The sequence below is a fragment of the Mytilus edulis genome, chromosome 2, assembly GCF_963676685.1.
Source record: "Mytilus edulis chromosome 2, xbMytEdul2.2, whole genome shotgun sequence".
Classification (NCBI taxonomy): Eukaryota; Metazoa; Mollusca; class Bivalvia; order Mytilida; family Mytilidae; genus Mytilus; species Mytilus edulis.
Genome location: NC_092345.1, coordinates 42,524,895 through 42,540,215, shown reverse-complemented (window position 1 = coordinate 42,540,215; position 15,321 = coordinate 42,524,895). Strand labels below are relative to the sequence as shown.

Here is a 15,321-nt window from a genome sequence, read left to right as displayed (position 1 = left end):
CAAGATGTGCTGTTAGCCAATCAGAATAATGTATTATTTATAATGAAACATACATCTTATGTAATTATTATTTCATATTCCATTTTTCATAGGCAGTATTTGGCAATTAAATAAAGTCTGCATTGATGAACATGAAATTTGTTGAAATTGGTTCCCATTATTTAAATTCACAGCAAATTAATTTCAAAATCAAATAAACATTTTGAAAAAAAAGTAACTTTATAAATATTTTATAGAAATCTTTATGCTTTCATGTACTATGAAGTTTAACAAGACATAGCCTGATAACTGATGCATTTATTCTATGTATTCTTTCCAGACACCATTTGTTGGAAGTTACAGAAAAACACAACAACAACTAGAGGTAAATAACAGAATACTTAAGGTGGTACCTAACACTACAGGGAGATAACTCTGTAAAATCAGCTCAAGGTTTTAATTACGTTGTGTTGTTACGGGAATATTAAGCTTCTCAATGATCAAAATAAGTGTTTGTCAAACTGCTATATAACCAGTGTAATTTTTCTGATAAAACGGTATATTTTTGTAAAAGGGTCAAAGTAAATACTTTGTCAAAATTTTAAGAAAATTAAACGACTCAAATTAATTTTAGCTAAAGTGTTGGGTACCACCTTAAGAACAAAAAAGTAGAATCAAGACCAAGTCAAATTTTATAAGATCATCTGTGAACAGGGTTATAATTTTTATCACCCAGAGAAAGTTTTCATTTTTCTTTTGACTTATTTAAGTTAGGGTTTATGTAAGTATTAATATGACAATTTTTTTTGCATTTTATTTTTATATCTCCACCATTAAGAAGGGAGTTTATAGGGATGCAAGTGATCATTCATATATGCGTCTGTCACAAGGGTGGTTTCTGGATGATAATTAAAGTACCATTTTACCAATCTTTTGAAATCTGAATACAAGGTCATGGATCCTAAAATAGAGGTCAAGTTGAATTGTTTATTGTTTCACAATTGTTATTCAAGACTTTAGCTCATGGCTTTCAAAACAGTCATATTCCCTGTCATTACATGTAGAATTTTCTGTTCTAGATTTATTCCTCTTATTTTTTTCTTCTTTTAGATGTACAGGAGGGTGGTAATGGGGGTACCTGTGTGTGATGAATAGCAATTAAAAATCAATTAAGAAAAAAATTGACTTATTGCTATTGACCAATCACCTTAAATTTTTTCCAAAAATAACGGTAACAAATAAATATTTGAAATCCTGGACCAATCATGATACCATTTTGACCAAATTGATGCTAGCAGTAGCTGAAAATTACTGTTTGACACCTGACGTTAAAGGGAATTCCTAACCTTTTACAGGTGATAATGAAAATGACAGATTTCATTTCCTATTATTCTTTTTACTATTTTAAGCGTTGATGGATGCAGGAATAGTTATTGCAGGACATAATGTTTACATATCATTTATTAATTATAATTGTTGATTTTTAGGAGACCTCTAACCCTCCATACCACTATGGAACAGCACATCTAAAACTTATGCCATTAGTTTACTTGAGAGATATAAAGAAACAAATGGTGCCAATAGTGGACAGTGATGGAAATGAAAAAGGTATTTTGTCACAGAGGGTGGTAAAGGGTTATTTTCGTGCAACATGTTTTGGCATTTTTATTTCTCGTGCAGCTGTGAAAAGGGTTTGTTTTTCACTGTGTTATTTAAAATCAGTAAAAAGATCAATGTGCAAGAAATGCTGAATTGTTCGTTCATTGTGAAATGGCAATTTTATTTCCATGTTCTTCCGTGCAGATACCCCCCTTTACGTCCCTCGTCACAGTGTCTGAAATACCCTGATACATTATTTTATCTGGTATCAAATTTTGCGGATTGATGAAAACTTCTTGGATATATTTGGTGTATGTAATGCTTGCATGGTTTATTCATCTGTCTTATAGGGCTCATTTGACCATGACCTCATTTTTATGGTTCATTGATCATTTGATGCTTAATTTTGATGGTGCATAGTATGATTGTAAAGTGGACATGTGTCTGGAAGGGTCCATCTAACCTTGACCTCATTTACAATTGATCTTTGATGATGTTAAGTTTATGTGATATTTGTTTCAACATAATTTCAGTCATGATTACTAAAGCAAAGGACACATTTCAGCTTGTGCACTCTTGTTTGTAATATTCACCATATTTCAATATAAGAACCATTGACAAATCTGTAGCAATCCAGTCTATATGCATATCTTAAATTTGTAAAATTTGAATAAGTTTGTTCCCAATAGTGATAATTCAAGTAACAGTTCAGTCAAATTTAAATGTAACAATATTATAGATTTTTAAAACCAGAATATAAACTTAGTTCAGATATTCCATTCAAGTTTAGATATTACTGAGAATATTTAATCATTACAGGACAGTTAGAGTGTTGTATAATGCTTGAAGAGCAAGACCAACCATTGAAGGAGGAAGAAAAGTCAAAACAAGCTGTAAAATTGGTATGTACAAATGTATAAACAAATTTCATTGATGATACAGTCAAGTCTTTATCTCATAGCTAATAGGACTTTGACAGATGTTACTTAAAGCCACACATTTGTGTTGTAAGCCAAATGGAAGCAGCATGTACTATATTTAGCTAAATATATCTGAAGAAGAGTAATTTCTATGCCCCATTTATGGGGATTATGTTTTCTGGTCAGTGCATCCATTCGTTCATTTGTCCATCCATCCATCTGTTCGTCTGTCCATCCGTCCGTCCGGGTGTCCTGCTTCAGGTTAAAGTTTTTGGTCGAGGTAGTTTTTGATGGAGTTGTAGTCCAATCAACTTGAAAATTAGTACACATGTTCCTTATGATATGATCTTTCTAATTTTAATGCCAAATTAGAGATTTTACCTCATTTTCACAGTCACTGAACATAGAAAATGATAGTGTGGATGGGGCATCTGTGTACTGGGGACCCATTCTTGTTATTTATAAATGACCCATGGTCTGAAGTTTCTCTCTGTGAGTTGTTTTTCTTCTTACTTTTTACTGGTTTGATGACACTCTAATTATTTATAATTTACCATCATAGAATCAGCAATTTATTGAATATAGAAGGGGAAAACTAACTAGTGGCCTGATTTATGTACATGACAAAAAACAAAAAATAACTTATATGATATACATCAACAAATGACAACCACCAAATTAATGGTCTGGACTTCGTTTTGTTAACAAGATACATTTTTGGTGTACTATATATAATTGCAAAACGTTTTTTTGTTTTTTTAGATTGGACAGGAACTTAGATTTAAACTGAAGATTAACTTTGGTAAAGGACTCTCGCCAGATTTACAGAGTGTAAGGATACATTTTCATTATATGGCTCCGATTGATTTTAAAATCACAAAATTTGACAAATATACAAATTAGAAAGAGTGAAATGATTTTAATTTGTTTTAAAAATTAAAAAACAAACTACATCAGTGAGATAGCAAAGCAAAAAAAACATGAAAACATCTTGAGGTCAATATATTTTCTTCAAAGTATTGTCAACTGCTAAAATCACCTTAGTCCAGACAGGTTGTAGATAAATCTTATATGGACTTTACAATAATCTACTTTCAATACACAATTCTTATAAGAAAAATATAAGCAAAAAGGACTTATCTAAAAGAGCTTATATTAGCAATCGTTCAGAAATCAGAATGGAAACAATAATTCTTTGATATGTTGACATCTATTACCAGTAAATAACAGAATTCTAGTTGTTGGTCTCTATTTTAACAGACAATAGAAGGTATTCAACAATGAAATCATACAATTGTCTTTTATAAATCATATGCAATAGGCTATTTGCCAATTCCCGTAATTGACCCTGTAATTAGAGATCCATCTTTCAGTTGTCTCCCTTATGAGGAACATTCATTTTCATTTATAATGGAGAGCTAGCAGAATGAGCAAATTTACCTGTGCTAATGTGGGTAATCTTTAAGGTTTTTAAATCTTTAAATTACATTAATTTGTTGTTAATCTAAATACTTTTGACATCAGACATTATTTTTTATGAAAAATTAGTTAAACCACCCATACATCACTTTCAATTCATCATACTTTGCATTGGCTATAGCCAATTTTGTCCGGTATGGAACCAGTCTACGATTGACAAAGGGAAGTAGTTTGTTTAAAATGTGTGTAATAACAGAATCAAATCGATAATTGGCAAATGGACTATTGGAAATGTATTTATTGATATTGTGGATTCATTATTATACCCCCGCTTTAAAAAAGGGGGGGTATACTGTTTTACATTTCGTCACATTTTTCTCAGGAACTACACATCCACCCTTTCTGTAATTTGGTATCAACATTTATATATGTCAGCCATACCGTGTGATGCGTTTTCAGATTCATCACTTGACAACTTCCTGTTTACCGAACACTTGTCTGATTCTACACATGATAGCCAAGTTGAAAATTTTCGTCACATTTTTCTCAGGAACTACAATACAAGGATTTCTGAAATTTGGTTTCAGGATTTATATAAGTCAGCTATACCGTGTGATGCGTTTTCAGATTCATCACTCGACTACTTCCTGTTTACCGAACACTTGTATGATTTTACACATGATAACCAAGTTAAAAATTTTCGTCACATTTTTCTCAGGAACTACAATACAAGGATTTCTGAAATTTGGTTTCAGAATTTTTATAAGTCAGCTATACCGTGTGATGCGTTTTCAGATTCATCACTCGACAACTTCCTGTTTACCGAACACTTGCATATTTTTACACTATTAATATATCCACTTGCGGCGGGGGTATCATCAGTGAGCAGTAGCTCGCAGTTTCACTTGTTATTTATAAGGATACCAATTTTCGTGGCTTTCGAGGGTACAGGTGAACCACGAATTTAAATTTTCACTGAATTACAAATTTTCTATAGGCTTTGTGTGCAGAGATTGGTAAAACCACGAAATCAAATATCCAAGAAAATGCAAGTTTTCCCCAATCCACTAAAATTGATACCAACGAAAATAAATGAATCCATAATATACAAACAAATACAGAATCATGATAAAGAAAATGACAAAGAAAATGACATTATATTTTATAGTTTTATATCTTTATTTCAGAGCTATTGCAGGTTTAAATTTTTCCATGTAATTAACCATTATATAAGTACATCTGAGATAGTTGGTAGTAGTCCTTACTACAACTATGAGAGAGACTTTGTTATACGGTCAGTCAGACAAAAGGTAAAAGACTATTTTGAAAATAAATAGGTTTTTCTTTAGTTGGGATCACTTCTTTCATTAAGTAAGAATCAATGAAAATGGGGTTATTCTGCTAGAAGTTTGTTTTTGTGTTCTTAAACACCTTGTTATGCCCCACCTACAACAGTAGAGGGGCATGATGTTTTTTATGCCCCATTATTTTATCAATGCAGTATCAAAACATTGTTTGTAGAGTGGGGTGCTCATTTTCACCATATCTTACCATGTTTTCTACTGTTTATGTTCAGGTCTTTTTGTTTTTGAATTATACTGATATTTATATATGAAGATAACTTCAAATGCAAAATATTCTTAGCTTAAAAACGTGTTTGTTTGAAAATAATCATCTGAAAAATTAGATTAAAGGGTGTTTGAACTTTCCTGATGTTTTGTCAAGGGTGACACAAAGTCGCCGCTTTTACACATCTATTTAAAACCAAATAACTGCAGCTTTAAACAATAGTTATCAAATAATTTCATTAAAGATGAATAGCAGACATTTCAAAGGTGTAAAGAACTGAAATTTAGGGCAATCAGTCATAGAATTACTATGAAATACTTCTTTGAAATCGTGTTTTTCAACTTCGTACTTTATTTGGCCTTTTTAACTTTTTTGGATTCGAGCGTCACTGATGAGTCTTTTGTACATGTTGTAGACGAAACGTGCGTCTGGCGTATATACAAAATTTAGTCCTGGTACCTATGATAAGTTTATTTTCATTCAGAAAATTGGCCGAAAAAAATAATCATATTTGTTATAAAAATATAATTTACCGGCATATTTTGTCCATTTAAGCCATCCTTTGAAGATTTACACGTCAAAATCATAAAACAGCGAAATTGTGTCCCTGGTGAATATGTGCGCCCCACTCTACTCTATTGGAACTAGATAACATTTCCCTTCTTCACTCAAAAACAAATTAACTGGTGTTAAACCATTATTCTGTCATATTATACACTACATATATTATAAAGAAGTATTTTACTGAATCCTATTTTTTTCAGGTTATAAAATATTTTGAGGAGTCCTCCTTGATATTTGAAGTATGGGGGAGGGACAGAAAGGATGGAAAAATGTCCTCTGATTCACAGGTAAGATAAACAAATGAAATACTATGGAATTTGTTATATTTACCCTTGTCTTAGAAAATGTTATAAAAATAATGCATACTATTATATACTTCAGAAATAAGTGCAAATTTGTTGCACATTCATGATTAATTCATTTTAAAAATAAAAGGTCGGGTAAAGTTTTTTGGATGAGGTAAATTCAAGATTAGTTGAATGTGAAGGTCTAGTAGATTAATTGATTAAGTGGGGACTATTTATCAATCTAAGATATATGTTGTATGACCTTTATCTTATTTCATGTTCTAATGGTCAAACTATGTTTTTTAAGGTCAGATTCTTAATATTTATACATAATAAGTAGGAATGACAGTTCTTTGTTGTATCAAATACATGAGTGCTCTGATAACTTGAGTATAGTCTTGTACTCAGCATGCTGAGTAACTTGTCACCATCCCTGATAATACATGTAGGTCAAAATAGGTAGATAGTTTAGAGGAGTTTACATACCTTCAACATTTTCATATGACACTGAATGACTTAAATTTTCCTATTCAGTGGTGGTCAGATTTCTAGGTAACTATTTACATGATGGGTTAACGATAATATTTTGATTGGTTGGGGTGAGAATTTGTTTGTATGTCGTGACCTTGACTGAATTAATTATATTAATATATAGGTGGGTTAGATTTTATGTAATGTCTGTTTCAGAGTAACTTAATTATGTCATTAATGTTTGGTATGTGGTTTAGTTAAGACACTGACTGCCCTTTTTTCTCACAAACCAGGGTTTAATTAACTTCAATCACTGTGCCTTGCTGGTAAGTTATTATTTCAATTCTGTTGTTGATATTTAGTTTTTCTTTCTGTAAATTTCTTTGTATTCTAAGATTTTTTTCAAATTCAACAATCTTTTTAGGAAACCAGTATGACAGAACCTCAGTCTGTATACAAAGGATGTGAGTTTATCATTCTGGAAACAGGGAACAAACCAGAAGGCCTAGACCGAGTTAAAATAAAGGCAGACGATTTTAGCAGAACTTTGAAACAGATCAATGATTGTATTGTTCAACATGAGCAGTAAGTTGTGATTCATATTACCTAGACTTTCAGTCGACCAAGAATCAACTCCTTGTTGAATTTGGAAATATAGCACTTTATAATTTTAATACCTTTTTAGCTCACCTGGCCCGCAGGCGTGGCTTAGTTTAACATAGGACCCTTTAGAAAAATACATACAAATTTCATATTTTAGAGAACCACTGAGTTGAATGAAACCAAACATAGCATACCGGTAAATGTTCCTTTCCTAATGAGGTGCTGGCCAAGTGTCGTTACTTTTTAGCCAGACTTTATCTTTTTTTATATGATTCTAAAAACCCAAGTAGAATCAGGTGAGCGATACAGGCTCTTGAGATCAAGAGCCTCTAGTTTTTAATATCATCTGCTTGTAGGCCATGTTATATATTGCAGATTTTGTATCTGTTAGCTATTTCAGTTATGGTCTTTTAATAAGACATACATTCAGATGGATATGGCATGCAGAAATTGTCCTTACAATGGCCTTAACACTTTACAAAAAAATATCAAATCTTCTCTAGATCTTCTCAACCCTTGAAACCATCTCGTTTTCTGGGGTCTCCTCCAGTCCTCCCATAAAGAGAAAAAAAATCCTGTGATTAAAATATTTCATGAATGAAAACTTTCAGTCGCCATTTTTGATCATTTCTTATTACCATGTTTATTATTAAATAGGTAAAAACCAGAGAGTACTGAACATATCAGGTGTAACTGACAATACCTGATGTTAAATTTTACCTGTAAATCAAAGAACATGCATAATTATAAGGCTTCACTTGCCATCTTGGGTGTCAAACATACTAGTAATCAACGATTTTTACATCAGGCTAACTCAGAATACTTAAAAGCAACTTTAAAATTTCTTTAAAGAACACACTTACCAATTTGAATATTTCAAATTAAACTTCACAAGTAGTGTGGAAGATTGTAAAATGACCATATAGAGGTAATTCCATCTATTGAAAAAACCTTTTTTCTATGTTACATTATCTTTTATAAAATGCAATTATCTTTTTTTATAGAAACCTCCAGTACTTAGATCTTCATGGTCAGAGAGTATATTCTTCACTTAATGAAATGAAGGAGAAAATTGAAGAATTCTGCAGACATATTGACACTATTCATTATATGTCTACAGACATAACAACCATTCAGGTAAAACTAATCTGCTAATAAGAAAACAATTTGTAATTTAATTATTTACATCCCCAATGTTTTCTCTTTACTTTTTATGTTTAAAAATTCTTTATATTTGATTTCTGTTTAGGCTATGGTTAATAAGCATTGAATCACAACAATTGATATTTCAGCAGGAGGTGAGAATTAAGGTACCTTGAAGCCTGTAGTTTTATAACCTTTTTATTTTCTTTATCTAGTTGAGTATATTGTATTGTATTTGATTAAGTAAAGCTTAGATATTTTATTCAATATTTGATCTGAACTTGTCCAAGTTTGCATATTTTAAACTAAGAGTATTTTTATTTCACATCTCAAAGCATAGAAGTTACTACAAAATCTGTACATATGAATGCATCCAGATGTAGATATATTTCAATGAGACAGCAACTTAACTACGGAAATAACCATAAAGGACATCTAGAGAGCAGCAAAGTATTCAACAATAGACAAGTTTATATAAAATATATCTTGATAGCCCTAGTCTATAAAAGTGGTGAATAAATTTAACAGAAACAATTTAAGATCTGCTATCAACTTCAAATTTTTCAAATAGCAACTTTCATTACTAGAGGACATAAGAAGCATTCACATAATTATACCCCTGCTTTAAAAAATGTGGGGGTATACTGTTTTACTTCTGTCTGTCCATCAGTTCTATCATCCGTCCCATGAATATTTATGTCGCATTTTTTATCAGGAACTACATTACAAGGATTTCTGAAATTTGGTTTCAGGGTTTACAGAAGTCAGCTATATTGTGTGATGTGTTTTCAGATTCATCACTCATCAAATTTCTATTTTCCAAACACTTGCATCATTTTAAACATACCATCCAAGTTGAAAATTTTCGTCACATTTTTCTCTGGAACAACATTACAAGGAGTTCTGAAATTTAGTTTCAGGGTCTTTATAAGTCTGCTAAACCATGTATTTTCAGATGTGTAACTTAACAACTTCCTGTTTACTGTCTGGTATTTGGACGGGCTATCATCAGTGACAGTAGCTAAGAGTTTCTCTTGCTTTAAACTCCTTCCGCATTCACAGTCAGCTGTCTTATTTTTTCTCAGACCGCCTGTTTATTTTTATCTGCGACTTCCCTTCTCTCCTTATCAAGCCGTTTACTAGTTGACATTAGGTGATTCAGACCTGTTTAGTCATGTTTTTATCTGACATTACCTATAACATGTTTTTTTTATATGAAGTGCATTTTTTTAACTTGCAGGGAGCTAAAATCCTGGTAGACAAAATGATAGACATAATGGAAAACAACAAATATCATCAAGAAATCAAGTATTCTATACCACAGAAAAACAAAAGGATTTTAAATATCGTTCTAGATATTATTAAAGCAGACAAAATTGTGGAATTTGGCTCTGGTGCTTTTAGTTCTGATGAAAGAAACCTGAAAATTCCTGGTCTAGAAATTTTTGAGCTTGCAAAAACATTACACGAACAGGTATAGTAAACAAACTTTGGGTGTTACTTTCAATTTTATACAAGATAAGAATAGTAAATATTATTGATTTGTGTATATGCATCAGATGTTATATGGGATGTCGTGATTGAGACATCGATCAGTGATCAAGTTCTGGAGTACCAGAACTCAAGTATTTCTGTAAATTGGATATCATCAATGTCTTCCATAACTTTTTTTACTTCCTGTTTAATTGTACAGACATTTATTATCATAATATTTTCTGTAAAAATATTTATTAAAAAAGATGAATCGTTTACAATTTTTTTTATCTTATAGGGCAAAATTGGTTTTATTGCCATAGGTTCAAAGACTGTGTTTGCAGATATTGAGTATTTGGAAGCCATGATGTTAAAGCTGACAGAAAAATCAAATATGCAGTCATGCAAACAATTATCTACGTCTGTTGGTGATTCAACAAAAGTGTGGACATCAAATACAGCTGAAAGTCATTTTTTAGGGGGAAATAAAGAAAAGGTATGTGTTTAGCATATCTATTGTCATATGGAAAAGAAGATCTTTCATTATCAAAGTTCCAAGATGAAGAAATATTCTATATTATTTCTACTTGAACAAATGTTATAATATTTGTTCCCTACAGAATAAAGGGTATGGAATAGTTGTTCCATCAGGAACAGATTACACAGCATTTTTTACAACTATGAACTTATGACTTTCTCGTAGGAAAATAATGGACCTTTCAATATTTACTAAACAAGGTAGGCATGTTGAATTAATAGTTCTAAAAATCATCTTGGAAATTTTCACATAATCTCAATGACATATTACTATTGTACACCTGTTATTTTATTGTTTATCAGAATTTTTATGCCCAACCTAGGGGCATTATATTTTCTGGTCTGTGTGTCTGTCTGTCCTGCTTCAGATGTAAGCTTTTGGGCAAGGTAGTTTTTGATATAGTTGAAGTCAAGTCAACTAGAAACTTAGTACACATGTTCACTATGATATGATCTTTCTAATTTTAATGGAAAACTAGAGTTCGACCCTTATTTCATGGCCCACTGAACATAAAAAATGATAGTGCTAGTGGGGCATCCATGTAATATGGACACATTCTTGTTATAAGGATATTGAGTTGATGGTGGATCTTGATTTCAAACTTTTTACTAGAACACACACCGCGAAATCGCGGGCATATATAGCTTGTGAACTGTTGTAGAATGATTTTTTGTAAAAGATATTATATATGGAGAATTTCATAAAAGGTATCAAAAGCCTTATTAACATACCAATGGTAGGATAAGAATCATGTATAAATGAGTAAGACCGACTTAGACTTATTTGAGGGGTGGTCGGAGGGGTCCTGATCCCAAAATCCCGGGCTTAAAATCATGAAATCCCGAGATGCAGAATTAAAGAAATTCATATCCCAAAATCCCGAAATCGAAAAATATATTCCCGGATTCCGTAAGGATTAATCCCTAAATCCCGAGCTTAAAAACACCCGATCCCGACGCCTCAAAAGTTCCTGCCTCCCTCTAATCTCTACCTCAGTACTTTCATTTTTGGCTTATTTATTTTTCATTTTTGTTATCTATCATACGATTGGTTGTACTTGTGTCACATGTTTTACTTATTTTAATATATATGCAACTGGCATGACCTCTTAGATAGTAAACGTTAACATTTCAAAGAAAACAGTAGACAGAATACAGAGAGTCTCTATATATTAAAGTAGTATAATCGTAGTTTACATGTAGATAAACGCGAAAAATAATTGTCCTCTATAAGGAGGTATAATAGTTGTGTATTCTGTGCTGACAAGAAATAATGTTATTCCTACTGGACAGCTTAAGTGGGTTAAAATTTTAGGTGAACAGAACCTGAACTGGAAAAAGATTTTCAGACTGCCTTTTGCTGTTACTAAAAATAGTAAATTACAGTGGCTGCAATATAGGATTAATCATTGCATTATTGCCACAAATCAGTATTTAGTAAAAATAAAATTGACTGATGATCCTTTGTGTACATTTTGTAAATCAGATAATGAGTCTATAGAACACCTATTTTGGAATTGCAATACTGTACAAGATTTTCTACAGGATGTTGATAACTGGTTCCTTTCCGGTGGAATAAGTCTCCCAATGAATAAATTAAACTTTCTTTTTGGAGACTTATCCAAGATATTTCCCAACAACCCATATAACATGATTTTTCTTTATATTAAACAATATATGTATAATTCTAGATGCTTTAAAAAGAATCTCTCATTGCAAGCAGTTATAATAAAACTGAAAGATATGTATAAATTAGAGAGTATGATAGCTGTAAAAAATAAAACGATAACTGAATTTGACAATGTATGGAATGTTTTTGAAAAACTATTATTGTATACTGACTAATGTCTTTTTTGTTGTTGTTACAATTACTTAGGACTACTTAATTATAATCTTTATTAAAGAAAATATTATTGCCATGTTATGTACTTGATCAGTGTTGATGGCTGTTACGAAAGAAATATGTCTCGTAAATATAAAAATTTTTTTTTTCAACATACATGTAATTATGTGATATTAAAAATAAAGATAGGGATGTAACTGGATAATCCTTTTGAGTTTTGTTTTTTTTTTTTATTTTTCCTTCTTTATTTCTTTATTTCTTTATTTTATTTAATTTTATTTTTTTATTTTTTTATTTCTTTATCTTTTCTATAGAAAATGTAAAATATTTCCAATTAAGATTTATTTATAAAAATGACATTGTATTTATCTTATATGTATTATATTGTATGTATATCATGTATATGTTGTAATTGTTGGAAATAAAAAAATCAAAAGTTATAAAAAAAAAAAAAAAAAAAAAAAAAAAAAATAGTTGTGGTTCTTGCGATCTAAACACCATGATATTGAGAATGCTCTGATAGGCTTATTTATTTTTCTTTTTTGTTATCTATCATACGATTGGTATTATTTGTGCATGTTTTAAACCGGAAGTCTTATCTATGACTAAAATTCAGTCTGATGACGGAATCATATCCGGACTCCTTTTTTGTCGTTTTTTCTCCCAAAATAACTCAATCTGAATAATTACAAGAATGGATGACAAATGCGACTATGCATGTTACCTATAGGACACAGAGGCATGATGATTGATTTATTGTGGAAGGAAGAGAAGCGACACACAAAATGAGGTCTTCTCGTTTAATAGTATAGATTCCTGTTACTATCAAATGCAAATGTGAAATCATCTCTCCTTGCATAAGAGTGCATTTTAGGAGGAAGCAGAATCATATTTTTTGGCCTGCATATAGTTTTGAAGGAGTTGCTCAGTATCAAGCCATAGATGGGAAAAGTTAACAAGATGTTAAAGAGATATTGGGATTTTTTGTTGGTGCTCAACAACTAAAATGGCCATAGGGATAAATAATCACATTCTGTCATGCTGGGACCTATATAGCTAACTGTACAATATAGGTTTTGCTAATTATGAAGGCTGTACATTGCTCTATAGTTGTTTTCATCTCCTATTTTGGTCTGAAGGATGGTTGTCAATCATACCACATCTGATTTTCATATTGAAAAATCTGAAAATTGAAAACCTGTGAATTAGAAATTATGTATCCTAAAATCAATTAAGTTACTGTTGTCATCTGTAAGAACAGAAAATAGATCAATTGTTGCCTTACTTTGCTTAAATAAAACACTTAACAGGCTATTATTTGAACTTGGAATTATTTTTAATTATGGAATTTGCTTGATTTCTTGTTATTGAAATTTTCAATAAATTCCATGTTTTTCTGTACTGAAATGTTCTGTGCTGCACAACACTTTCTATTACAAAGAAAATAGTATATTTTCAATAGAATGCACTGTGCCGTGCACAACACTATCTAACCAAAATATATTGTATGGAAATTATAATACCAAATAAACATGGAATTTATTAAAAATTTTAAACACAAGAAATTATGCAAATTCCATAATTAAAAATAATTCCAAGTTCAAATAATAGCCTGTTACTTTATGATCTACTTGTTGATGTCTCCATTTGTCTTAAAGACCCCATTTGTTCAAAAGACCCATCTGTCTTAAGAGAATTTCTATCTTAAAAGAGCTCATTTGTCCTAATGAACCCATCTGTCTTAGAGACCACATCTATGTTAAGACACTGCATCTGTTGTATGATACCCTGTTTGTCTAAAAGACCCAATCTTATATTAAGAGACTCCATATGTCACCATGGATTTATTTAATTATTGTGTTTTCAGAGTCCAACAGATTTGATTATGGAAGTTTTAAAGGAATATCTTGGTTTGATACAAATACCAGCATGGAGACTACAGCCTACAGATCCACAATATTTGTACACTGTCACTGCTGCACTGAGTGCACCAGATTTACCCTTGGTACGTATAATCATTACACATAATGGCTATCATGAACTATATTTTGGTGAGAGCAGCTTCTTACAGTGGTTTTTCATTGTTGCTCTCTAAACAATTGTCTGATTTTCTCATCTTCAAAAAAAAGATTCCAGGAAAAGTAATGAGTCATTTGTGCAGATAGTGTTTTTATTTAAAGTTGTCAATAACTAAATTATGAAAAAAATGATAGGGAAACATGTTATTTTAACTTGACCTCAATAGTTGGCATTGCTTTTGACGAGGTGTGTTTGACCATAGTCTTAATGGAATAGGCTTGCAATTTGACGAAGGTCAGTTGAAGATCAGTTCTCGTTAGATTTCTCTGCTTCCTCTACTAATAAATAAAGGGATAAAAATTCAGTATATATTATATGCCAATACACATAATTAACAGCTTTCCTATATTGCCAATAAATAAAGGGCTGTCATGATAAAGCCAAGAGCTGAAAGTGTCAATATACAGCAACAATCAATAAACAATTGGCAACATAAATAAATAAAGATAAAATATGTGGTGTCATATAGATTTGAAAAGAAAAATAAGATGTTTGAATAAATTTCAGAATGATTTTTGGAGAAAAGAAGAAAAAGACAAAAATATTATTACCATGAAGAAAGTGTACAGTGTTCTCCATTCGGCTTCTCACACATTGTTGGCAGGGATACTTTCGTCTTGTACAGAGTATGGTAGAACAATACTTTTATCTGCAGATGGGGCCGTTTTTCAAATTGGATGTGTGCAGACAGCAGTTCTTAAAGAATCGGACAAAGATGGTAAAACAAAACATCTACAATAATGAACTTGTGATTTGGACTTAACCAGAAATTATTTATTTTTTATTTGTTTTGTTGTTAGATCCTATTTGATGCCACTGCAACTGTTTAATGAAC

At 31.2% G+C, this 15,321-nt stretch overlaps 1 protein-coding gene across 1 annotated transcript in view; it reads left to right on the top strand.

Moving 5' to 3' along the window:
- Positions 1–15,321, top strand: part of LOC139510201 (uncharacterized) — a 119,209-nt gene that overhangs the window by 15,551 nt on the left and 88,337 nt on the right. Inside the window, exons 8-19 of the mRNA XM_071296661.1 lie at positions 320–364; positions 1,467–1,587; positions 2,398–2,480; positions 3,261–3,329; positions 5,105–5,227; positions 6,251–6,337; positions 7,233–7,393; positions 8,416–8,548; positions 9,795–10,028; positions 10,326–10,523; positions 14,275–14,412; positions 14,994–15,204. Of these exons, the coding sequence (XP_071152762.1) occupies positions 320–364; positions 1,467–1,587; positions 2,398–2,480; positions 3,261–3,329; positions 5,105–5,227; positions 6,251–6,337; positions 7,233–7,393; positions 8,416–8,548; positions 9,795–10,028; positions 10,326–10,523; positions 14,275–14,412; positions 14,994–15,204 (1,603 nt within the window). The remainder of the gene's footprint in view (positions 1–319; positions 365–1,466; positions 1,588–2,397; positions 2,481–3,260; positions 3,330–5,104; positions 5,228–6,250; positions 6,338–7,232; positions 7,394–8,415; positions 8,549–9,794; positions 10,029–10,325; positions 10,524–14,274; positions 14,413–14,993; positions 15,205–15,321) is intronic.